This window comes from Episyrphus balteatus, chromosome 1, assembly GCF_945859705.1.
Source record: "Episyrphus balteatus chromosome 1, idEpiBalt1.1, whole genome shotgun sequence".
Lineage (NCBI taxonomy): Eukaryota > Metazoa > Arthropoda > Insecta > Diptera > Syrphidae > Episyrphus > Episyrphus balteatus.
Window position 1 is genome coordinate 77,880,374 of NC_079134.1, and position 27,793 is coordinate 77,908,166.

The following is a 27,793-nucleotide window of genomic DNA, read 5'->3' on the forward strand; positions in this document are numbered from 1 at the left end:
AAAAATCAAAATTATTTTTATCGAATTTGTATTTCTGGCTTATATTAATATTGCCTATATAAATGCTTCCTCACAAAAGTTTTCGTTGAAATCGAATAATCAGTTTCGGAGCAAATCGGATTTAATAAAAAAAACGGTTCTATGGCAGGTACCGTTAATAATGATTTTCAAAAAAAAAAGATAGAAGATAGACCATATCTTAAAACTTACATTTGATTTTTTTTAAACAAAATCATAGTAGCCGTTTTTGAGCAATTTCAACTTTACTGAAATCGGTATACGACAAGTACCGACCGTTATTTTTGGTCCAAAAAATTAATTTCAGAAACTCCTCTGGAGAGTCGCAAAATAACGATACATATTAAGTTTGACATTAATCGGTCTATCCGTTTAGGCTGTAGCTTCATTTACAGACAGACAGACAGACGGACTTTCGGGCCCACATTATCTATCATCGTAATGTCATGGAAAAATGTTATCTCAACTTTTTTTTTATACGAATGCATAACTTTATATACAGGGTGTCCCACAGTCACCGCCCCAAACGAAAACCATAGATTCCTGAGGTCATTTTAAGTCGAAAAACTTAGGAAGTAATTTTCTCGTTTTCGTCCCGTTTTCGAGTTACCACGGTTTTTATGATTTTTGTTCTCTTTTCCCTTATCTGGCTTTATCTTTGCCAAACTATTTTTGATTTGAAAAATTTTTTTTACAACCAATCAAGAATTTATTACAGTTTTAGTTTGTCTCAAATCTTTTTTTTCTGCGGACAACCGTTTCTCCACAATTTTGCATCAAACACAATTTTCTTCGTTTTTTAAGTTGTTTTTTACACTTTCATATCATATAAGTCAAAAAAACACGTTAATGAGTATTAATTTTTTGTGCTTTTTATTAAAGCCCAGTTTATTTTCATAAAAAAAATAAGTTTTATTTCATAAAAAAGGCTACTGAAAGTAATTAAAAAAAAATAAACAAACTGAGTGAATTAAAAAAAAAATAATTTTTAAATAAAAAATTAATTTAAATGAATTAAAACTTTTTCTGAGCTTTATCTATTTGTTCTTTTCTCAACCACACTAGCTCAGAAAAAGTTTTTAATTCATTTAAATAAATTTTGTATTGGTTATCCCTTTGGGATGTTGTAAATTGCAACGTCAAGTGAGTATGATATCGTCAAAAAGTAAATAAGAGAAAAATCAGTTGAAGACCACTTGGGTGGATGCCATAACAAAATATCCCTAAAAAATTGTAAGGCGAATAAAGACTTTTTTGATAAAAGATCCTTTTGCGACTTCTATAACGGTTTGTGAGGAGCTTAATCTGCCTTCAACATCAAGTACAGAAAGGAAGGCTTTGAGAGATTTGGTCTTAATCTCTTTCCGCTCTGAAGAAAGTCATTACTTAATACTAAGCATTATCTAAAAAGGTAGGCAGTAAAAGGATATTAAGAAAAATATGTTTTTCAATGATAAAAGCAATTTTAACTTGTTCTATTCCGATTGTAAAATGGCAGACAGGCGCTCAAACATAGTTTTTTTCAGCTGCAGGCTCATCCCCGTACACCAAATCACGGGATATATAGATATTTTCCAGAATGGAGAGATGTTGGAGTCGATAATGGCTCCATAAAAGGAGAAAGAAATGCGTAAACATTAGTTCTTCCTGTAAATTATGATGCCAAAAAATCTTAAAAGCTCGTAAAACTGTAGTTCAGGGTACACAATACTCCTGGCTTGGAATAGCCGTAACAATTATCCGACTTGAACCCGATTAAAAATTTGTGGGCCATCTTTAAGTGCCAGGTAGAGAAGAAAAAACATACCTCAACAACTAACGTACTTGTAGAGCATATTCCTAGATCTATTTTATTTAATTTGGCCGAGTCCAAGCCTCGTTGGTGCCGAGCAGTATTCGAAAGCAAAGCTATCTGAACAAAATATTAACTTTGAACATTAACATTAAAAAATCCGGTTAGTTTTTCACAGCCAAAATTCTGGCTTTACTTCATTTTTCAATTTTTAAATTTTTTGTATGTGTTAAAGATCATTATTTTTTGTTGAAATTGCTTAACTGATATTTGAACGCCCTATAAAAAATATATATACAATATTTTGTACCAGTTTTGTGTTATAAAATTTTATTTCATGAATATGACAAAAAAATCCGGAATGTTTTTAGCAGCACTGCAGTTAAAACCATTCTCGGAAAACACGAGGCAGATAAGCTTAAAAGTATTCTGCCGTGCTAGGCAAAAAGGGCATATGAGCCAAGATCAAAAAATGAGTTTGTGGCATATTTGAAAACGTTAAGCAGCACTTTATTTTTGGGTGAGATAAAAAAATCGCATTTTCAACTTAAAATAGCCCAAATCGCAAATGAAAAAGGGCCCATATCCATTTTCTATCATGATACTAAGCAAAAAGCGCGTATGAACCATTTACTAAGCAAAAAAGGCACATTAGGCATAATTGTTTGCGTATGTGTCCTTCTTTACTAACGGCCATATTATTCACTAGATTAAAAAATATATCTATATATCCGAAATAGTTATCCCGATTTTAACTATGAAAATAGTAAAAAAAAAATAGTTAAAAATGACAATTTTTTCTCTATGAGATGGATTTATTTTTGACATTTCAATTTCTTTACATCCAGATATAATATGGCCGTAAGTATCTCACAACATTGTTGGTTCATACGCCTTTTTACTTAAAATCAGTAACTTTGGTTTAAAAATTAAGAAAAATTTTCAAAAACTTTTTTTTTTTTAATCAAATATTTCAAAAGGGATCAAATTTTGTTTAAACTAATTCGTTTTTGAAATATTTTTGAAGATTTCTACACACAAAATATCATAAAAAAAAAACGAATTCAACAATAAAATAAATTGCACGACTGGGGTCGCACGTACTTGCTCTTATGCTTAAAGTAACTGTAATGTTAAAGCTTTTTATTCAAGAAATTTAAAATTTGAAGAAATTTCATAAGTAGTATAACAAAATTAAATCTGTTTTTATAATTAATTAAATTCTGTTTTAAATTATCTTAAAAAAAAAACAAATATGCCATTTTATTTCTTGTATAAAAAGGTATTTTTAGAAAAAAAATTTCGAAAATTGTAGGAGCCGTTTTTTAAAAAAATAGTTTTTTATATATAAAAATTTTTTAACATTTTTCAAAAAAAAAGTTGGGATGCCATTTTGAAGAAATAATTAATTTACACATAAAAACTAAATTTCAAAATCATTGATCCGTTTTCAAAAAATTGATTTTTCAAAAAAAAATTTTGAAATATTTTTAAAAAAACCAAAAATGTGTTTTTTGAAAATTTTCTAAAATTTTAATATTATCTTTACTTACACACTTTTGCATAAAAATTTTCATTTAAATCGGGTTAATGTTGTACGAGATATTCAGAAACGAAAAATACCGTTCTATGACAGGTACCGTTAATAACGGTACAAAAAATATTTTTTTTATTTAAAAAGTTGGCTCTTATGTGTAGCACTACACACAAAAATTTTAATCAAAATCGTTAGAGCCGTTTTTGAAAAAAAAAATAACTTTTCTAATATGGTTATATGGCAGGTACCGTTAGTTTTGGTCATAAAAAAAAAATTTCAATTTCCCCTCTAGGGAATCACCAAAAACTGCTAACTACCAAGTTTGAAGAAAATCACTTCGCTCGTTCAGGCTGCAGCTCCAGATAGAGACAGACAGACAGACAGACAGACAGACAGAATTGCCGGACCCACTTTTTTGGCATTCTCCATCATCGTAATGTCATGTAAAATTGTTATCTCGAGTTCGATTTTTTTTACGAATCCTAAACTTGCCCTATAGTTACGGTGACCATCCGTCCCGGTTTACCCGGGACTGTCCCGTATTTTTACAGCTTGTCCCGGGTTTTTATTTAAGAAACCCGGGACGTGTTAGTGTCCCGTATTTTGTAGTTTGTCCCGTGATTGTCCCGTATTTGCAAATTCTCTGATTTTTTCATTCAAAATTTTAAAAACTTTGTACGAAAAACAAGATAAGCAGTGGTTGCAAATTTAAAGTTTTTCTAATTTGTTCGTATAAAAGCGTCAAGCCTAGTTTGCTGCCGAAGCAAAACGAAAATTTTTCTGAGTCTCCCAAAGTAAAAAAAAACTCTTTTGGAGCAAGAAAAATTACCTGCACCGTTAAGTATGAGTGACAAACGATTGAAAACTCTCCAATTATTCTTGCACAGGTAAGAATTTCGTTGGTTAAGCTACGTAATGTGCAATGAAAAGTAAAATTTTCTTTTAGGATTTCGTTGAGCTCGTTTTATAATTTTCAATTTGCCTCTAGACTAGGCTTTAGTTTTTAAAATTTGTCACCAATTATATTTAACTCCAGTTTTTATTTGCCAGGTTGAAAGCTCCATCAGGGAAAGTTTTTTCGAATAAAGAACAGAAGAGTTAAGAACCCACGTTGTCTAGTAATTTCAGCTAAATTTCAAAAATTTTAAGGACATGTTAGAAGTTTATTTAAAGATTATACAATTTCAAATCATTTTAAATAAAATTTAAATGTTAAAAAATAGCTCTCCGATTTTGATTGAAAAAATATTTTTTTAGAAGTGATTAACAGTACTTATTAAGTATAAAAACGCTTCCTTTATTTTGTATATGACTTAAATGATTTCAACGAAAATGCTCCCATAAAATTATTTAAGAAATCTTTATATCAAAATGGAGCAAAAATTATGAAAACGCATTTTAAAAAATTTCAATTTTTATTTATTTTCATGTTTTTAAAGAATCAATATTTTCAAAACCATCCGAAAAATTTTGTATGTGTCCCGGGTTTTGCTTCTGGAAATATGGTCACCGTACCTATAGTACCTATATCGCAAGTAAAAAAGGATATAAAAACCACAATTTAAAAAGTAGTTTTCGTTATTTCAGAAGTAACTTTGAATACTTTTTTTTGGATTTAATATAAAATAAACTATAAAATATAATAATATTTATGTCGGCCGAATCTTTTTACCATCAGGTACCTATTTCAATGACATGCGATAAGTACAGGGGAAAATTTTGTAAATGACCACTTGTCAATTGTGTAAATTCTGTCATAAAAATATTTTTTAGAAATGTCAAGATTTTGGATCATACAAAAATTGTAATGACAATGAATTGTCAGGGATTTTTTAAAAATTTGTCACTAATTTCCCGAAAAATTTGTTGTGACAATCTTTTTGTTTGATAGAAAAAATATACACAGTCACTATATTGTTCGCAAACGTGTCAGGAAAATGAGTTTCCGCCAAGTATTGATAGTGAAGTGACAAGTTCCTTTAACTATTTGAAATACATATTAGGTCTGTTTAATGAAGAAAAACTGGAACAGAAAAGATGAGAACAGCACAAATTCTTGAAAACTGTCAGAACAAAAAAGATCAGAAAAGTACACCTTTATATTTTATAGGATTGACTTTTGCCTATCAGTTTTGAAATTTAAAATTAAAATAATTTTTAAATTATGTATAATTAATCAGAATATTTGTCACATTTTGAATTTTTCGTCATATTAAGAAGATTCTAAACAAATTTCCATTATTTTGAATTTATTTAAATATAATATTTTTGTAAGAATAAAACAAATCAGTTGCCGTCAGCTAGAAAACTTCATGGAACACAAAATGACAGTTTGTAGAACAGTTTAGGGCAAGGTTTTCCTCTATGAAACACACAAACCTATACTTTTTGGATCTTTTCTGTGCTGATCAGATTCATTAAACAGACCTATTTACTTCTCCAATGAAAGTGATAAATATTCTGAAATGCAATAATTGAGTGAAGTACTTGGCTTAGAAAAAAAAGATTTAACAGATTAATGAAAAATTTTGCAATTGTAAAAGTAAAGCAGAAAAAATCGGTCATAATTTGAAGCATCCCATGAAAAGAAATTATGCCCTTGGCGCTAAAACCCAAGTATTATGTGCGTAATACCGAATTAAGTTTTCTGAAAGCAAATTTCATAAAATATAGGATCAAAATGCCTGTCGCAAAACAAATCCTTCGAAGTATCTCGTTAACCAGAAAAACAAATCTTATCCAAAAAATAAGCCAGATTTTACCAGAAAACCGGCTTACTATTTTTTTTTTTTTTTTTTTTTATAATGAGCGCGCACTAAAGGGGTTTTGGGTACCCTTAATATGTATGTATACACAGTACGAGCTTTAGGAAAAGAGGAAGGGATGTAAAAGGAGATACCGATGCACATTGGTTTTAAAGTTCTGAACATTAAAATGGGAGGGAAAAACTGAGGCGGGTAATGCATTCCACATTCTAGTAGTGCGACTAAAGAAAGAATCTCTGTATTTGACGGTACGTCCGAAGTTGGGCTCAAGTGTAAACTGATGGGCATTCCTTGAAGTACGAGTATTACGGTTGAATTGTTTAAGGGGAGGAATGCAGCTAGCTATTTCATTAGAACATTTTTTAAAAAAGTACCTATAAAATAAGGACAGGCATGATACATTCCAGCGGTGCTCAAGAGGTGGTATTGTATCAGTAATGGACCTATCACCTATCATTTTAAAAGCTCTATTTTGAATTCTATCCAAATAACTCAAGTGGGTCTTAGGAGCACCTGCCCAGATATGGGAATTATACTCGAGCTTTGGACGAATATATGCTTTATAAATTATAGCCAGATCAGAAGGGGTGAAATATTTCTTACATCTTCGGAGGAAACCTAAGCATTTCGCAGAGTTTTTGGCTACATCGAATATGTGCTCATTCCACAAAAGGTGGTTTGTAATGGACATACCTAGAATCGAATCCTGATCAGTTTCCTCGATGCAAGTACCACTCATGGATAGTGGCAAAGGGGGAAGGTTTCGCTTTAATGATAGTAAGCAGCATTGTGTTTTAGAAGCATTAAATTCTACGCGGTTTCTTATTCCCCATTGGACAATGCATTCGAGATCAGAATTTAATGAGCTTATCATATTTTGCCGTTGGAGTTCCACATCCGAAGGACATGGGTGTGAATCTTCAAACGAATATGAAAAGCTGAGGGTACTATCATCTGCGAAACAATTTAATGGATTAGAAGTTTCAGAGAGCAAATCATTAATGAAAATGAGAAAGAGAGTCGGAGACAAAACGGAGCCCTGGGGCACACCAGCGTTTATATTGTGGGTTTCAGACTTGAATCCATCCAAAACGACTTGAATTGAACGGTTCTAAAGGTAATTTCTAATCCAACAAAGAAGATTCATCAATACCGAATGTAAGCATTTTCGATAAGAGAGCTTGATGCCAAACTCTATCAAATGCCTTTGAAATATCAAGCGCAACAATCTTACTTTCTCCAAAACGATGTAAAGATTTGTTCCACTGATCGGTGAGATAAACCATCAAATCACCAGTGGATCTATTGCTACGAAAGCCATACTGCCGGTCATTAAGAAGCTTCCGTTCTTCAAGATATTTCTTAAGCTGGAAATTAATCAGCGTTTCCATGACCTTGGAAAGAAGGGACGTAAGTGCAATCGGACGATAGTTAGAGGGTGAAGAAGATTCGCCTTTTTTAGGGACAGGCTGGACAAATGCTGTTCTCCATCCACTCGGAAAGAGACCTGTAGAGTAGGACAGATGGAAAAGCTTACGCAGTGGTTTTGCCAGCGTAGAAGAACACCTCTTCGGAACTATGGGAGGGATACTATCCGGGCCAGCGGATTTGTGTATGTCAAGGTCTTTAAAAACTCTTGCCACTGCACGAGTACGAAAAAAGATAGGTCCCATAAAACTATTTACTCGCTCAAGTGAAGGGGGAGTCATGACACTTTCTGTTAACGTTGAATTGGCAGCGAACTGCCTGACGAGAAGGTTGGCTTTCTCAAGAGAACTAACAAAAGGAGTGTCATTGTAAACGAGCGTTGGAACCGAAGATGTTGTAGAGTTTCGAATATTTTTCACAAATGACCAAAAATTTTTACTACCTGTGGGACACTGTAGTATTTTTTGTCTTAATTTTTGCTCATGCAAAAATTTGATTCGTCGAATATGGGCGTTGCTGGCCTTTCTAGCTTGTTTAAATCTTATCCGATTTTCCTCAGTGGGGTTGGCTTTATAATAACGGAACATTACCTCTTTTTCCCTGATAACCTCTTTACAGCTCGAATCAAACCACGAATTCTCTTTCGGTTTGATTGTTTTAGCCATATTCGGGATAAAATTTCTCATTCCGGAGAGAATTAAATTTGTGATCATATCTGTACTGGCATCAACGTCACTATCGAGGAAACATAGCGACCAGTTAAAGTTTTTGAAAAAAGCGTTGAGACCCTCCCAGTTGGCTTTCTCATATTGCCAAACAGTTCTCTTAGGAGTTTTTTCTTTAACTGGATTTTTTTGACAAGAGAAATTTGCAGATATGACACAATGATCTGATGTGCCTAGAGGCGATAGTACAATTGAGGCTATGAGAACAATAGTGGCGTAATCCACATTTTTTCAAAAATGAGTTTTTCATAAAAAAGGGTCTCTTAATATATCTATTTTAATACAAAAATAGATTTATGCAGCTAGCTACACTCAAAACTAGATGGCACTCAAAAACGTGTTGTTGCATTTTGTAATTTGATCATAGTTTGAGTGCAATAGTGACGTAACCTTCATAGTTTTCTTAAAATATGTTTAGATTGTGACTGCTCACTCTACACCCGCCATGAAACTAATTTTTCATCCACAAGATCATTGCGTAGTAGGCACTCGTAATCTAAAACGACTCTCTTTCTCCCATGCACTCCACTTGTTAATGCAAAGCAACAAGCAAAATTAAACTTACTAACGGTGCTTAATAATATGGTTTGTTGTTGTTTGCATAGGTGAGCAGTTACTTTTATTCTTGTTTTGTTGATAAGGAATATCACATGGTGCAAAAACAAGTTTATAAAAATAATTAAATTTTAAAATAAAAAAAATTTAAATAAATAAATTGCATAAAAAAGGTAATTTTGTATGTATCATTTTTTTTATAATAATTTAAAAACCTCAACAAGTGTGCCAAACGAAATATTTGACGACTTATCAGATATTGAATAAAATTATTTAAGATTAAGTAAAAATAAACATATAATTTGTTGTTGTTAAAAAATGAACTATAAGAAAAATAAAAAAAATATATAAATAAAGTTTGGCGTAACTTTTCTTTTTTCTTTATTTTTACAGAAAACCATGAATGCAAGAGTGGCGTAACCCACTTTTTTTTCCAAAATGAAGTCGAATTTAAAAAAAAAAGCTTGCCCAACAAAATATGTCCTTTTTCAAACTCATCGACGATTTTCGAAAAATCTAAAATGTTAAAAGAAAAATTCAAAAAATGTTTTAAGAAACCCTGTTTCTTAAATCTCTCGTAGCTCAAATCTGAATTTTATGGCTTACGCCACTATTGCTCTCATAGCCTCAATTACAGTGTATTTATCAGGGTCAGAGGTAAGAAACAAGTCTAGAGTATTTTCAGCCCGACCAGCGACGTCCGAAATTCGAGTCGGCTCGTTAACTAGTTGAGTTAAGTGGTTTAACTCAGCAAAAATCTCAACATACCTTCCTTCGGGTGTTGTCTGGCCCGAAAAGCGAAGCCAAGAAGAATTGTGTACATTGAAATCGCCCGTAATGACGATTTCAGTGCGAGGGTGAAGGGTAACAATCCTTTGAATGGAGTCGGATAGAGCATCAAATTCATTAGAAGTTGAATTACTATCCAGATTTGGACTTCGATAAATAAAACAAGTATGGATGATGCGCTTGTTAATTGTAAATTTGAACCACATGAAATTAAAATTAGTGTTAATACACTGACCGTATTGTGGTTGAAGTTGATAGGCAACATCATTTCTAATATATATGGCGAGACCGTGGTGAGAAAAGAATAATGGCACCAAGCAATACCCATTATGATTGAATTCAGAACATTCTGAATTTTCACTTATCTGGGTCTCACCTAGTGCCAAAACAGCTGGCCTGTTCTGCTCATTTGGAAAACACTTTTCGTTTTGTTTGAAAACTGACTAAGATAAAAATTTAAACGATTTAGTAAAATGCTAAACCATTTTTCGTAATTTAGTAAGTATATGTTTCATGTTGAATTATTATTTTTGATGTTTTTTTTTTTTTAAGTTATTTTATTTTTTTTAATTATGAATTAATGTCTAACCTGCTTATAAAATGTTATGAATTTTTCCAAATCTTCTCATTTAGCCAAAAGAGCAGATTTGCACTTTTTATGTGTTTTACTTATTAAAAAACGACGTAGGTTTCTCCATATTCTTTAAAAGTTTAATTTTAAGGTGCGAAAACCAGAAACAATAAAATTCAATAATTAACAAAAAACTATAGAAGTGGATATGCGCCCTTTTTGCTTAGCACGGCATTGCACATCTTGTGTCCATTTTCTCTTAAATTACACAACATATTATATGATCATGAATGCCATAAAATAATACACTACTGAGGTCGACCCGGCGAACCCCACATGCGGAAAAGCCATAATGTCTACATAGAATGGGAGGGTTGTGATCTCATTCGAGATCATGACTATCTTCGGTAATGGAGAAGAAGATTAGGGGTATTCACGATTCGATGCAAATGGTCTTGTATCGTTGTAAAAGTGCAAAAGTGTAACATTTTCTTAAAATAAAACAACCAAATATACAGACTACAATTTTTTTACACTTTTACACTTTTGCTATACCCCAACCCTATTGCAAAAATAAAATACCATGGTGCAAAATTTGCAAAAACGAAAAGACACCTACTTTTTTGTTAACGTTTTATTTATTTTGACGTTTAACAAATTTGTTCTTTTTTAAAATGGGGCTGCACTTGTATCTATCATATGGTGTTTTCCTTTTCGCACTGTTTTCACCACGATCGAGAATCGATTCTCGTTCGACTTTTGTGTTCATACACAAAAAGTTGCAAGTGTGTGAGTGCAACCCCGCTTTTCTCGGTCGGAGTGTCTTTTCTGGACTCCGTTTTCTTGCTTGAAGGGAAGAAATTGAAAATGAATGTTTGTTTTTTATTTTTTATATTTCTTTTTTGTTGGCAGCTGTTGAACTATGAATTAGTGTTCGAAGACTGAGTTAAAAATTTCTTTTTGATCGTAATGAAGTGAACATTTTTCTATAAAAATAGGAAAAAATATGTGAAATTGAGAATTTCTTACATTTTCATCCTGGAATATTTAACTTTATATTTTTTCAGCTGGGTTTTGTTAAAAAATATATTTAATTGAATATAAGAAAAACCATTTTTGAGGGTAGTTTTGTTTTATCTTGAAGGAATTTTAATCAAAGTAGTGCCAAAAAAAAGTCCCATTTAACACATTTTAACCTAATTCGTTGGTTGGTTCTTGGCTGTACGTGGCAAAAAAGTTGTGTTGGCACTCGAAAAGGAATGGCAAAAAGAAAATGTTTGTTTAACCCCCTGTAGGCATACCTCTTTTTTGTGACGTTATAGGCACACGGGTTCGAATTTGCATTCTATTTTTTCATGTCACTAGAACTTTTTTATGTCTCTTATTTTATAGAGAATACGTATATGAAATTTATGCAGAATTTTCCGAGGAATTCGAATATTCTATTCACAATTCCAAAAAAATATACTATAACCATTGTAAAGAGACTTTTCTGCACCACCTTTTTTAAAAATTGTTATTTTCTTATTTTTGTCGTGCCAAATTCGCACTCGTGTGCCGACAGTTAATTATCTAAGTGAAATTTTCACTATCCAAATAAAATTAAAAAATGTCAAAATAATATGATAATCATATCAAAATTAATATTTTAATTGTTGGACGACTTTTGTCACTGAAAAATGTTGATTTGATAGCTGTATTATTATCAAATTTTTTTTTCGGTGATTCTAAATTAATACGAATATTTTAGTTTGTGGCCTAAATTATGGTTTCTTGTGAAGAAAAATTCTTGATTTAATACATAAATTTTTATTTAAAATAAAAAAAAAAAATGGGCACAGACAGGAATCGACCCTGGGACTCCCGCGTGTGAGCCGAATACTCATCGAATTTTTTTGCACTTGCAGGGTTTTGAAATTGCCGCTTAGGATCGCCGCTCAGGACGTGGCCACCTCGTCGCTGAGCATCACCGCTCAGATTTTCAGCCGCTAAGGACGTGGCCGTAGCCTTAAAGGCTATAACATACATCATGTTGTAACTTTTTTTAAAATTAAATCAATGTACCGAACATTAACCGACATTACAACCGACATTTTTCAGATAGAAGAGAGTCTTAGCTTAAACATGATGTATGTTAGCCTTTAACTCTATCAAATATTATACTTACACTTTGGCTAGGAAACAAGTGATTTTAGTGTTTTTACCATTTGAGTAGGGCTGCCGAGTCGTTGTCTGCATTTGCGAGGTGTCACCCGAATTTTTTTTAGATAGAAAAGAGTCTTAGCTAAAATATGGTGTATAGTTTAGCTATCTGGTGCATAAAAAATTATTTAATTAAAGAAGATTTTTTTTCAGGGTTGTTTTCATTTGAGTAGTGTTGCCACATTTGTAGGCTTTCGTTCTTTACATTGTTTTATTAATTGTTTTTACTATTTAAACTTTTGTTGGGCATTTCAAAAATTGTTTTATCTGGTCAAACAACAAAGATATGAAAGTAATAGATAGGTGACAATTTTTCCTTTAAAATAGGATTGCCACATAGAAGTTTCCATTTTAGAAGTGGCAACCCTATTTTTGTATTTTCAGTATCAACTTATCTTTCATTTGACACCAACTGTAACCTCTAACCTTATGAGCTAAGTAACTCGACGGTCGCCGCTTAGATTATTATACTAACGCTGACCATTCGTTCATTATAATAATGAACTGTTCATTATTTGAATGACATGTTCAGTATGAATTATTTTGTGTAAAAAACATAAAAATGTTCATTATTTCAAAAGCTGTTCATTTTTTATTCAGTATTTATAATTTTGTTGAAAAAAAAACGAATTTTCGGAACAAAATGATAATGCGAACGTGTCCCAGTTTTCTGAATGTGCAAAAATCGTATTGTAATCTACGTTATTAAATAGAGAATTGGTAAAAATTGCGCTATGGGAAAAAGTGAGAAGACAACAATAGATGATTGGACGGGAAGTTTCAAACAAAAATTTCAATGTTTTAAAGAATGTGAAATTTGACTTGGATTTCCGGTAAAATTTTTTGAGTTACTTTTTGAAATTGAAAAAAAAAATTGTTAGAAACTCTTTTAACTTTTTGTTTTAGTTCATTATTTGAAATTTAAAAATATGGTCACCGTAATTATACTACATATATTAATATTATATATCTTTAATGAGTTTTTCATTTCCTTTTTCAGATAAAATTCGATTGGAAGTACGAGGTATGTATGGCTGTGTTAATTTTTTTTTCTAAAAATGCACCTAAAGATATCTCATAAAACTGCATATAGTAGGAGAGCTAGTGGCACATTTGACTAAGGTAGCTCTTGTAAGGCTAAAATTTCTTACAGTGGTAATTTTTAACATGCTAAGTAAAAAAATCTTGGTCTGGCAGGCCTCAGCGGTGCACATCATATATATATATGACCTTGAGAGTGTAAAAAAAATTTAAAAAAAAAGTTGCTCTTGTAAGGCTGAAATTTTTATAGAATTTAGTTAAGCCATCGAGAAGAACAAAAAAAAAATTGCCAGACTTTTTTGAGGTGCACAAGTGCCTGCCAGACTAACTTAAAGGTGCGAAGTTTACATGCATTAAAAGAAACTTTATTCTGTAAAGTCGAAATTTATATATGTGTTTGTCCAAGCGATTTTAAGAGGAACTGTGCAATTACAGCCGGTCCTGGCCGATATAAGTCCTAGTTAGGTGAGTGGAAAGATGCAACTTTCTAAAAAATGACTTAAAATCCAATAAAAAATATTTAAAAACAACGGCAACACTTACAGTTATGAGTGATATTTTTTTTAAAAGGTTAAGTTGTACACTTAATTTTAAATTTTAAAACAAAATATTTTAATCAATCGTTTTTGAAATAACCAATTTTAAAGTTAATATTTGGGAAAAAAAACTTTAAAAAAACACATTGAAAAATAATATTGTCAAGACTGTGAATGAAGAGCAAAATTGAAGGATACAGAACATTAATCCAATGAATTTCCTATCAAACACTGAAAACTACATGTCTCTACGACTTCTAGGTTTTGAGAAAATTGAAAACTCACTCATAACTGTAAGTGTTGCCGTTGTTTTTAAATATTTTTTATTGGATTTTAAGTCATTTTTTAGAAAGTTGCATCTTTCCACTCACCTAACTAGGACTTATATCGGCCAGGACCGGCTGTAATTGCACAGTTCCTCTTGAAATCGCTTGGACAAACACATATATAAATTTCGACTTTACAGAATAAAGTTTCGTTTAATGCATGTAAACTTCGCACCTTTAAGTTAGTCTGGCAGGCACTTGTGCACCTCAAAAAAGTCTGGCAATTTTTTTTTTGTTCTTCTCGATGGGTAAACTAAATTCTATAAAAATTTCAGCCTTACAAGAGCAACTTTTTTTTTAATTTTTTTTACACTTTCAAGGTCATATATATATATGATGTGCACCGCTGAGGCCTGCCAGACCAAGATTTTTTTACTTAGCATGCTAAAAATTATCACTGTAAGAATTTTTAGCCTTACAAGAACTACCTTAGTCAAATGTGCCACTAGCTCTTGGACTAATACTTGTTTTTGAGGGCAATTTGATTTTAGATTTTGTTTTCAGATTTTGTTTTTTTTTTTTAATTTTTCTTTTTATTTAGGTACCTACATTTTCCAATATAACGCTAAATACCAAGTTTGACATCAATCGGTCTATCCGTTTAGGCTGTAGCTTCGTTAAAAGACTGACAGACAGACAAACAGACAGACAGACAGACCAGACAGACCAGACAGACCAGACAGACCAGACAGACCAGACAGACCAGACAGACCAGACAGACCAGACAGACCAGACAGACCAGACAGACCAGACAGACCAGACAGACCAGACAGACCAGACAGACCAGACAGACCAGACAGACCAGACAGACCAGACAGACCAGACAGACCAGACAGACCAGACAGACCAGACAGACCAGACAGACCAGACAGACCAGACAGACCAGACAGACCAGACAGACCAGACAGACCAGACAGACCAGACAGACCAGACAGACCAGACAGACCAGACAGACCAGACAGACCAGACAGACCAGACAGACCAGACAGACCAGACAGACCAGACAGACCAGACAGACCAGACAGACCAGACAGACCAGACAGACCAGACAGACCAGACAGACCAGACAGACCAGACAGACCAGACAGACCAGACAGACCAGACAGACCAGACAGACCAGACAGACCAGACAGACCAGACAGACCAGACAGACCAGACAGACCAGACAGACCAGACAGACCAGACAGACCAGACAGACCAGACAGACCAGACAGACCAGACAGACCAGACAGACCAGACAGACCAGACAGACCAGACAGACCAGACAGACCAGACAGACCAGACAGACCAGACAGACCAGACAGACCAGACAGACCAGACAGACCAGACAGACCAGACAGACCAGACAGACCAGACAGACCAGACAGACCAGACAGACCAGACAGACCAGACAGACCAGACAGACCAGACAGACCAGACAGACCAGACAGACCAGACAGACCAGACAGACCAGACAGACCAGACAGACCAGACAGACCAGACAGACCAGACAGACCAGACAGACCAGACAGACCAGACAGACCAGACAGACCAGACAGACCAGACAGACCAGACAGACCAGACAGACCAGACAGACCAGACAGACCAGACAGACCAGACAGACCAGACAGACCAGACAGACCAGACAGACCAGACAGACCAGACAGACCAGACAGACCAGACAGACCAGACAGACCAGACAGACCAGACAGACCAGACAGACCAGACAGACCAGACAGACCAGACAGACCAGACAGACCAGACAGACCAGACAGACCAGACAGACCAGACAGACCAGACAGACCAGACAGACAGACCAGACAGACCAGACAGACCAGACAGACCAGACAGACCAGACAGACCAGACAGACCAGACCAGACCAGACAGACCAGACAGACCAGACAGACCAGACAGACCAGACAGACCAGACAGACCAGACAGACCAGAGAGACCAGACAGACCAGACAGACCAGACAGACCAGACAGACCAGACAGACCAGACAGACCAGACAGACCAGACAGACCAGACAGACCAGACAGACCAGAGAGACCAGACAGACCAGACAGACCAGACAGACCAGACAGACCAGACAGACCAGACAGACCAGACAGACCACAGACCAGACAGACCAGACAGACCAGACAGACCAGACAGACCAGACAGACCAGACAGACCAGACAGACCAGACAGACCAGACAGACCAGACAGACCAGACAGACCAGACAGACCAGACAGACCAGACAGACCAGACAGACCAGACAGACCAGACAGACCAGACAGACCAGGACAGACCAGACAGACCAGACAGACCAGACAGACCAGACAGACCAGACAGACCAGACAGACCAGACAGACCAGACAGACCAGACAGACCAGACAGACCAGACAGACCAGACAGACCAGACAGACCAGACAGACCAGACAGACCAGACCAGACAGACCAGACAGACCAGACAGACCAGACAGACCAGACAGACCAGACAGACCAGACAGACCAGACAGACCAGACAGACCAGACAGACCAGACAGACCAGACAGACCAGACAGACCAGACAGACCAGACAGACCAGACAGACCAGACAGACCAGACAGACCAGACAGACCAGACAGACCAGACAGACCAGACAGACCAGACAGACCAGACAGACCAGACAGACCAGACAGACCAGACAGACCAGACAGACCAGACAGACCAGACAGACCAGACAGACCAGACAGACCAGACAGACCAGACAGACCAGACAGACCAGACAGACCAGACAGACCAGACAGACCAGACAGACCAGACAGACCAGACAGACCAGACAGACCAGACAGACCAGACAGACCAGACAGACCAGACAGACCAGACAGACCAGACAGACCAGACAGACCAGACAGACCAGACAGACCAGACAGACCAGACAGACCAGACAGACCAGACAGACCAGACAGACCAGACAGACCAGACAGACCAGACAGACCAGACAGACCAGACAGACCAGACAGACCAGACAGACCAGACAGACCAGACAGACCAGACAGACCAGACAGACCAGACAGACCAGACAGACCAGACAGACCAGACAGACCAGACAGACCAGACAGACCAGACAGACCAGACAGACCAGACAGACCAGACAGACCAGACAGACCAGACAGACCAGACAGACCAGACAGACCAGACAGACCAGACAGACCAGACAGACCAGACAGACCAGACAGACCAGACAGACCAGACAGACCAGACAGACCAGACAGACCAGACAGACCAGACAGACCAGACAGACCAGACAGACCAGACAGACCAGACAGACCAGACAGACCAGACAGACCAGACAGACCAGACAGACCAGACAGACCAGTCTGGCAAAATTATGCTGTATCCCGTAGCTCAGTGTGATGGGGTGGGTTCAGACTTTTTGATACACTTTAGTAATCCATCCGATTAATGAAATGTATCAAACAACAATAAAAAAATTACACAACAATAAAAAAACAAATGATCTAAATGGAAATTAAATAAAAGTAAACACAGGGTGTTACTTCCACTTACTAGGGTGGGCGCCAGGAAACGTTTTAAGTGGAAGTTTACCAAAACCAGACCTAAACTGAAAAGTAATCTTCAAAATTTGAAAATAAAAGATATGAATTTATTTCCTAATTGGAATTTCAAGAAATTTTTTTTTTTAAAGATCATAGAAACCTTGGCAGTGCCTGGGCTAATACTCTGAATTTTTTCAAAAACAAAAAAAAAAATACAAAAATGAATTAAGAATGATGAAAAATGTAGAAAAATAAGAGCAAACAAAAGCAAAAGTAAAATTAACAATTTCTTTGTGCCAAAGAGACACAAAGGAAAACCACTTCGGGAAAGATCCCGAAAGACAACGGAAAAACTAAACGGTCGCGAGTCCCGCAAAATATCGGGATAAAACAAAACGGAGCGAAGGCCTAATCGGTTACAAATTAATCCCACTTTAGGGTAGGGTTTCCAGAACATCTCTTTTAAAGAGAACATGTTCTCTTTTTCAACTCTGATCTTTTTTACACTCTCTTTTTTCATAAAATTCTTTTTTGTTCTCTATTTTTCAAAAGTCCTCTTTTAAGTATCTTTTTCATTTTCGTCCATAGTTTTTCAAGATTGTTACGATTATCTGTCTCCCACCTTAAAATTTGTTTCAACTCTGCCCACTCACAGTAAAGGTAAAGTGTTCATCGCATTTAAATTTAAAAGAGATGTTCTGTTTTTCGTTTTCGATCTACATATTTTAAAATTTCAACTTAGAATATATTTATGCAAATATATACTAATTAGTAACCTCCTCGACTCCACTCACGAATAGATATCGCGTGGAGGCGAGGTTTGGGTTTATGTTAATTTTTTTTAAAAACCAAATATTCCAAAAAAGAGACTTGTGAAGTTATTCCAAAGTTTACTTCTCTAGAGAAGTTAAGCATCCATTCAAAAGGATTTACATTAACTGAGAATATGGAGGCGTTCTTCTTTGAAAAAAAAAAACAAATTTTCATTCATAATTAACGTGAATCCTGTTTGATGAGTATAATCCTGTGTCCTAGATCCACTACTTTTAAGTTACTGTTTAGGAAAAATAAATTTGTACTGCTTATGTTACGTTCTTTTTGTTCCCTTTTTTTCTTCTTAGTCCTCTTTTTTTAAAGGTTCGAATGGAAAATGTTCTCTTTTTAGTAAGGTCCCAAATGGACACCCTACTTTAGGGCCACTCAAAAAAACGAAATTTAACCAACTAATATACCTATTCACAAATAAAACTAAATACTTATCTCAACAATTGAATCCTTTTTCCTGGTATTTTGTCCCCCTCCCTCTATTTGGCTCTATCGGACCTCCTCCGAATAAATATCTTCCTCCAAGATTTTATCAGAAAAATACTTGTCCCCAATCTGAACTTATATTTTTAGACCAGTGCCGATGCCTTCAAAAACATTAAAAAGTACAAAAAATTCATAGTAGGATGAAACCCACTGGAAAAGGAGGTGAATATGATAAAAATGAAAGGAAAAATAAATTACGGGCGAGCCGAGTTCGGGAAGTGGGTGGGTTGAGTTTTTATTGGTAAAAAATGGTATATCTCGATTTCCGGCAAAACTACAAGTCCTATAGAAAAAAGTTGTATGGCAAAGTTGTAGGTAATAAAAAGATCTACAAATTTGTTCACATAACCTCAAAATTTATGTGAAAAAGTAAAAAAATTGAGTTTTTGGTTTTTTATTTTTATCTTTTTCGAAAACAAAAATTTTTCTACGAAATTTGGTGAAAACTAAACTTATTATGTCCCAAATACACTGTAATTTATTTGATTTAAAATATTAATTTGTTCACCTTATTTTGACTTAATACCAAAAAACACCCTAATTTTCAATCGAAAATTCACGTGTCAAAATATCATTTTTTTCCAAAAAGTCGGTCGACATTTCGTTTGTTAAAATATCTATTTTCTGATGGTGTAAAAAAAAATTTACATTAGTATACTATAGAACCATGCGCGTAGGAAGGAGGGGTCCTGGGTGGGCCAGGCCCACCTTAGAAAATCAATGGCCCACCCTAAAAAACCGAAAGTTCTACGGAACCTTTAGTCTGGTATTAGCTCCCACTAACATTTTTTTTTAATATCGCTTGCTGAGAATTATAGGGCTGTATGTATGTTTAATAATTTAATTAATTTTTAAATTAAAATTAATTTTTCAATTAAATTTAATTTTTTACAAAATTAAGATTTTTGGACGTCAAATATCTTTTAAACGGTTAGATAAACGAAAATGGTGTCCAAGGCCTTTTTTGTAGAGCGTTCAATTTCATACAAGAATATGTAAAGAAACCTGCTAAAAAGCCGATTTATAAAAACATGATTTTTTTTAGTAGAAGGATAATATAAAAAATGGAAATTTGCAAAGCGAAGGACATTTCCATTAATACAAAGATTTCATATTTGGTGAGTATATTCTAGAGATGTCTGGCAATCTATCGGAGTATAAAATCAAAAAAAAAATTCGATTTTTTTGAACCAGCTTTGTGTTTATGTATATTTTTCTTAGTCAGTGATATGTATAAATACCCCGTTTATATGAGCAGTCTAAAAGGTCGGATTCAAAAATTAGCTTTTTCAATTTAGGCCGTGTGTGAATTGCGTTAAATAGTAAACAACATGTACAATTCTTGACACTATTGAGGTTAATAAAAAATTTTCAGCTGTTAAAAATTTATTGGGTTAAATTTGAGTTAAATTTTTTTTGCTGATGCTTTTTTTTTTTCTTTATTTAAAAGGAGTATCATGGCAGAAAAAAGGCAGACAAAATTCTAAAAATAATCCATGCAGCTGAAATTTTTTTTATTAACCTCAATAGTGTCAAAAATTTTACACGGTGTTAACTATTTAACGCAATTCACACACGGCCTTAGACCGTGTGTGAATCGGGTTAAATACTAAGCCGAGAATATATTTTTGATACTTTTGAGGTGAAAGTATAATTTCAGTTGTCAAAAATTTATCCTGCTCTAGGAGCCGGTTTAATTTTTATTTTCAGAGAATACATTTTTTGCAGAATTTTTGGAGTATTTTTTCAATAACTAATCAAAAACTGAAAATAAAGAAAGAAAATTGAAAAAGTAGTACAAAATTATGAGTGTATATTAGGAAAAATTTATATTTTTCAATATACAGGGTGTCCCACAGTCACCGCCCCAAATGAAAACCATGGATTTCTGAGGTCATTCTAAGTCGAAAAACCTAAGAGATAATTTTCTCGTTTTCGTCCCGTTTTCGAGTTACCACGGTTTTTATGATTTTTGCTCTCTTGTCCTTTAACTGGTCTTATCTTTGCCAAACTACGTTTGATTTGAAAGATTTTTTTTACAACCAATCAAGAATTTATTACAGTTTAAGTTTGTCTCAAAACTTTTTTTTCTGCGGCCAACCGTTTCTCCACAATTTTGCATCGAACACAATTTTCTTCGTTTTTTAAGTTGTTTTTTACACTTTCATATCATTTAAGTCAAAAAAACACGTTAATGAGTATTGATTTTTTGTGCTTTTTATTAAAGCCCAGTTTATTTTCATAAAAAAATAAGTTTTATTTCATAAAAAAGGCTACTGAAAGTAATTAAAAAAAAATAAACAAACTGAGTGAATTAAAAAAAACAAATAATTTTTAAATAAAAAATTAATTTAAATGAATTAAAAATTTTTTCTGAGTTATTGTTAAGAAAAAAATAGATAAAGCTCAGAAAAAGTTTTAATTCATTTAAATTAATTTTTTATTTAAAAATTATTTGTTTTTTTTAATTCACTCAGTTTGTTTATTTTTTTTTGTGTTCGATGTGTTCGATGCAAAATTGTGGAGAAACGGTTGGCCGCAGAAAAAAAAGTTTTGTGACAAACTTAAACTGTAATAAATTCTTGATTGGTTGTAAAAAAAATCTTTCAAATCAAACGTAGTTTGGCAAAGATAAGGCCAGTTAAAGGACAAGAGAGCAAAAATCATAAAAACCGTGGTAACTCGAAAACGGGACGAAAACGAGAAAATTACCTCTTAAGTTTTTCGACTTAAAATGACCTCGGGAATCCATGGTTTTCATTTGGGGCGGTGACTGTGGGACACCCTGTATTTCATTTTATTGATGATGAAAAAAATTGTTAGTTACCCATTAATGGCAACTCAAAAATAAAATTCACATGACAACGCGTGTTGGAAGTTTGTAAATTGTTAATATTTATACTTTTTTTTTTAAATCATTATTTCTTTCGATTTGCAGAAAAAAAATATTTATCTACGTTAAAAATGTATCCAAATTCACACAGCTAAATTGAGCCAAAGATAATGTTTTATTCACCATACATTCAAATGTCAAAAATGTATCCTCTGCTAAATATTTAACATATGGCTTTAGAGTCACATAGTCACCCGCATACAACAACTTTTATTTACAAATTTTTATTTTTATATGTACATACACTTCTGGCTTAAGTTTCAAGAGCACCTTAAACAAAAAAAATAAAATTGAAAACTTAAGTTTTTAAAGCCAATCGCTGTCATAAATTGCGACTGAATTCAACTTTTGTGTCGCTCAAAATAAAAGTGATGTAACTCCATCCAATTGCATTTCGATATATTAAGCTTTTAAAAAACGGAATACTATATTACACTACACAATATAAAAAGAAAAACCAGTAACTTTTTATATTGAAAAATATTAACAAAATACGATACCATTGAGCAAAAAACACACATTAAAAAAAAAACACATTTACCGATCGAATATATTATTAAAAATAAACTTTTGGCAAATTTTAAGTTATTAAAAACAACAGAGAGTGGCAAATTATTTGCCAATTAAAGGCGAAAATTAAATAAAATGCACGACTGTGTCACGTAGTTTAAATTTCAAAGAAATTTTGTTGATGTTGGGGAAGAGCCGACATTCAGGGCAAAGTTTTGTTAAATAATTTTTTTGTTATTAGACTTTTTTGAGAAAAACTAAAAACGCAGTTTTACGCCTGCAAAGTTTAATCAAAATCGTTAGAGCCGTTTCAAGTTCAAGTTATTTGGTATAACTTGAAGAATTTGTATGGGTAGAAAAAGAACAAAAAAAAACAACTTTCAGAATTCTATAAAAATCATCTGTACCAAATTTGAAGAAAATCAGTCCACTGGTTTATGGCTGTGGAAATGTGTACAGATGGACGTACAGACGCACGGACAGAATTCCTAGATCCACTTTTTCTTAATTCTCCACCATCGTAATGTTGGTTTTGATTAACACCTCGACACGAAACCAATACTTGCCTTATATAGACGTAGTAAAAAAAAATTGCACACTAATGGTTATGGCTTCAGGTCGATGAAAACATCTGGCCCACCCTAGATGAAATCTCTAGCTACGCCCATGACTTTGTGAAGTAATCCACTGCCGTCAGAATGTAAGTGAAACCTCTACTCGACTTTGGAAGTGGACCTACCAAATCAATACAAATCATTTCCCACGGTGACTTTATCCCAACCCTCTCACTCATCAACCCAGCTGGTTTTTCTTCCACCGGCTTTACCTGTTGGCAAACTTTACAACTTCTAACATACTTGGTAATATCAGCCCTCATTTTTGGCCAGTAAAACTTCGCCGCAACTCTGGCAAAAGTTTTCCTAACACCCATGTGTCCTCCTAATGGACCATCATGAAACTCTTGTAAAATCCCTAACATTTGGTTCCTACCTATCACTCTCTTCCATTCTTGATTGTTTTCATGTACAACTACATGATTAGCCTTTACCAATTTGAACAACTGTCCCTGTTCAACCCTCCAAGCTGGATACCTAAGCGGATTTGAATTGACTGCAGCAATCATTTTGTTCACCCAAGATCTACATCCCCTTCTGAGATACCACCCAACTGCGGCACTCCTCGAGAAAGCATATCCGGTACTACATGCTCTTTGCCCTTGCGATGAATGATTTCGAAGTCGAACTGTTGAAGCCTAATTGCCCAACGGGCTAACCTCCCCTGTGGATCTTTAAGATTACTAAACCATACCAAGGAATAGTGATCCGTTACGACTGTAAATCGAACACCTTCAAGATACGGTCGCAACTTCTCAATAGCCCAAAGTACAGCCAAGCATTCTTTCTCTGTGGTATTATAATTTCTCTCGTTCCTATTTAAAGACCTACTAAGGTAACAGACAACCTTTTCCCCTTCCTCAAAATTCTGTGAAAGAACTGCACCGATACCATAATCTGACGCGTCTGTTTGTACGACGAAAGATAGTGTAAAATCTGGGCAAGTAAGTATTAGTGATGTCACCAAACACTCTTTTGCCTTCCTAAAACTATCTTCACATTCTTGTGTCCAAGTAAATTTCCTATTCTTTTTAGTAAGATCAGATAGTGGCCTAAGTAGTTCCGCAAAATTTGGTACAAGTCGTCGGTACCACGAAACTGTCCCTACAAAACTCCTAACTTCTTTAACGTTTCTCGGTGCTGGAATCCTAACCATACTTTCCACTTTCTCTGGATTTACGTGTAAACCATTTCGATCCACTGTATACCCTAAAAATTTTAATGATGGCATGCAAAAGTTGCACTTTTCCATACTAACTTTTAATCCCGCTTTAATTAACCTTTTCATCACCTCTTCTAACATTTCTAGATGTTTTTCGAAACTTTCGGAAATGATAATGATATCGTCTAAATAGACGAAAACGTACGGCTCAAGATCGGCACCCAAAACTGAGTCGATAAATCTCTGCGAAGTCGCTGGCGAATTGTGAAGACCAAAAGGCGTTCTCTTAAATTGAAATAAACCCCTCCCAGGAACCGTAAAGGCAGTAAAAGGCTTAGATTTCTCCTTCATAGGAATCTGCCAATATGCTGACTTTATATCTAGCGAAGACAAAAACCTAGCACCCCGAAGCCTATCTAAAATTGAATTTATGTATGGAAGCATATGTATATAAACATCTCTATCAGTGTTTTTATTTAACTTCCTTTAGTCCACACAGAACCTATAGGAACCATCCTTCTTTTTAACTAAAAGTATTGGAGATTACCACGCACTGGTCGATTTTTCAATAACCCCCAACTCTAACATTTCGTTAAGTTCTCTATCAATATGTCCCTGCATCGCCAGAGAAACCGGATAATATCTTTGTTTTATCGAGGTCCTAAATTTGTGCTCAACCATAGTTGTGCACCCTAAACCCTCAGGCATTTTCTTAAAAGAATCCTCGATCCACGTTTCTAAAGTTTTTAATTCCCTATCACCCAAATCTGATCTATCTGTAATGAAACAAATCTAAACCGAGCTTTCCGGTTCCGAAAAGTTCCATACGCGTGATCTGAAATCCGGAACAATATCTACCCGATAGCGCCCAAAAATCTGCGCCCAAAATCACCGTATGTGGTAGAGATGGAATGACCAAACAGTCAATCAGAATTGCCCTATCCTCTACTATAATTAGAAGAGAGAGAGTTCCCAAAACTTCGACACTTGTCCCATCTGCCAAACTCACAGAGTGAACAGTGTCTTTCTTCAATGAAAGCCCTAAATTTTTGATTATTTTCCAAGCTCCTGAATCTAATAAACCTACAAATTTAGAACCATAAATACTAATTCCTAAGTGTGGTCTATTGTCCCTTCCGTTTGCCTCCAGAGTAAAACTTAAATAAACTCCTTCCCCAGCTGGTTTCCAGCAGGTAAAACCCTCAACGTCTCCGAGCTTCCCGCCCTGCTGGCGCAAGAGCCCGTTGCCCATTTCCCGAACAGCGTCTACAATTTTGTCTATGCTCCCCGATTTCCCCACATCCGAAACAACGCCTAGGAGCGGAACACCTATTTGCAAAATGGCCTGATCCATTGCAATTGAAACACCTAATCGACGACGACCTTGATTGGTTTGAAGATGGGGCCTGACGAACATTTCCGTTGTTCTCAGCAACAACCGAAACTCTGGGATTTTCAACACCTAATCCAATAAATGCCAGATCTGGCTCAAGCAATTTCCTACTATTCCGAAAGTAAGGTGGTGGGACATAAGCTTCCACATTTGCACTAACAGCCTCTAAATTCCTACCTAATGCTACTAAGTCAGATATACAAGTTGGTTTAGATAAACCAAGCTGTATTTGATAAAAGGGTGTCAAATTCCGTTGGATCATTAACAACATCCTATTTTCCGAAATGAGTTCAGTTAACCTACCAAACAAATTTTGCATTGCAGCAACATAGACCCCGATGGATTCATCGTTGCCTTGTGTACGACGCCTAATTTCTTCTAAAAATTGATCGTGATAATTCGGTGGTAAGAACTCGAGTTTCAGCTCTTTCACGAGTTCCTGCCACGAATTAATCGAGATCCTAACTGCCCTAAACCAGATTAAAGCTTTCCCTACAAAAAGTTCTCCTGCTGCCCTAAAAAGTTGAGTTTCTGAAGGTTAGGTTAGGTTAGGTTATATGGGCTGACAGTTGATTTTGTTACCGTCACACTTAGATCAATGTAGATCCCTTGTGATACCCTGAAGTATTGTAACTTCATTAAAAAGTGTTAACCTATAAATGCTATGGTTGTTCAAGCCAATTAGAGGACTTGACAAATTTCAGTAGGCTATTGCCTGAGAGTTCCGATAGTTCTTCTAATTCATTAAAGAAGTAACTTCCTAAGAATTTTTTCCTAGTGCGACAGAGTGCTGGGCAGTGACAGAGGAAGTGAACAGTGTTTTCCTGTTCGTCCTCATTTCCGCAGCCTCTGCATAGATCATCCGTACTAAGCCCCATTTTCTTTTTGTGGTATCCTAGTAGGTTATGACCCGTTAGGACGCCTATTAGGGATCTTAAGGACGGCTTACTAAGTAGTAAGATCTTATTTGATTTTTTCTTGTCGAAGTTCGGCCATAGTTTCCTGGTGTGACCGCAGGATTCTAGGAGGTTCCATCTATCATTGGTTTTTTGAGAAATCTTGTTGACGATATTTCGCTTTATTTCACATTGTGGGATTCTGATGTTATGGTCTATGAGAGAGGGATCAAGAACTGAGCCCTCCCTTGCAAGCTCATCCGCTTTTTCGTTGCCGAACACATCACTGTGGCCGGGAACCCAGCAGAGTCATACATTATGCTGCATACCAAGAACCCTAAGCTCTTCGCGACAGCAAGAAACAAGCTTTGACTTGATTAAGGTGGCAGAAATCGCTTTTATTGCCGCTTGGCTATCAATGAAAAAGGTGATGTCAGCAGGTGATATCGCCATCATGGATATTTGTTTAGCAGCATTTTTCACTGCCAATATCTCGGCTTGGAAGACACTGCTGTGATCGGGGAGCCTGAAGGAACTGGCAAGGTTAAGGTTTTGTGAGTAAAACCAACCCCAGTGTTCATTTTCGAACCATCAGTAAAGATGGCGATAGTCGACTCATTTGAGAAAGGTACACTGTTTTCCCAATCTTGTCTGTTAGGGAAACTGACATTAAAAGACTTGTTGAAGTCTAAGTAAGGGGTCATGTAATCTGTACTTACGTTGTTGCCAACGTAGTTAGAAAGGATCGTAGTATGGCCGTTTTGACTAGTATTCCAAATGGTAGTTTGTCTGAGTCGTAGGGCGCTGTTTGCTGCTAATTCTTGTACAAATAGATCTAAGGGAGTGAGATTAAGGATTGCTTCCAGACCTGCGGTTGGAGTTTACCTCATCACTCCCGTAGTGCTAATGCATGCTGCTCTTTGTACTTTGGTTAGGGTCTTCAAGTTCGTGGATTTCTCCAGAGCTTGCCACCAGACTAAGCTGCCATAAGTCAGAATGGGTCTGACAATGGCGGTATACATCCACATGATTATTTTGGGATTTGGTCCCCAGTTTCTACCAAGAATTCTATTACATGAGTAAAGTGCAAACGTGGCTTTCTTATATCTTTCTTGAATGTTTGGACCCCAGTTAAGTTTCTTATCCAAGATCACTCCGAGATATTTCGCTTTATCCGAAATCTTAAGTGGGGTGCCATCAATTTTTGGCACTGCAAAAGGAGG

General features: G+C 35.3%; 1 protein-coding gene across 6 annotated transcripts in view; it reads left to right on the forward strand.

Moving 5' to 3' along the window:
• The window catches only part of LOC129905220 (receptor-type tyrosine-protein phosphatase mu), a 1,191,339-nt gene that overhangs the window by 229,447 nt on the left and 934,099 nt on the right, over positions 1-27,793 (forward strand). For all 6 annotated transcript variants that reach the window (XM_055980653.1, XM_055980654.1, XM_055980652.1 and 3 more), the window contains one exon: positions 13,383-13,406. In XM_055980653.1, coding sequence (XP_055836628.1) covers positions 13,383-13,406 — 24 coding nt within the window. The remainder of the gene's footprint in view (positions 1-13,382; positions 13,407-27,793) is intronic.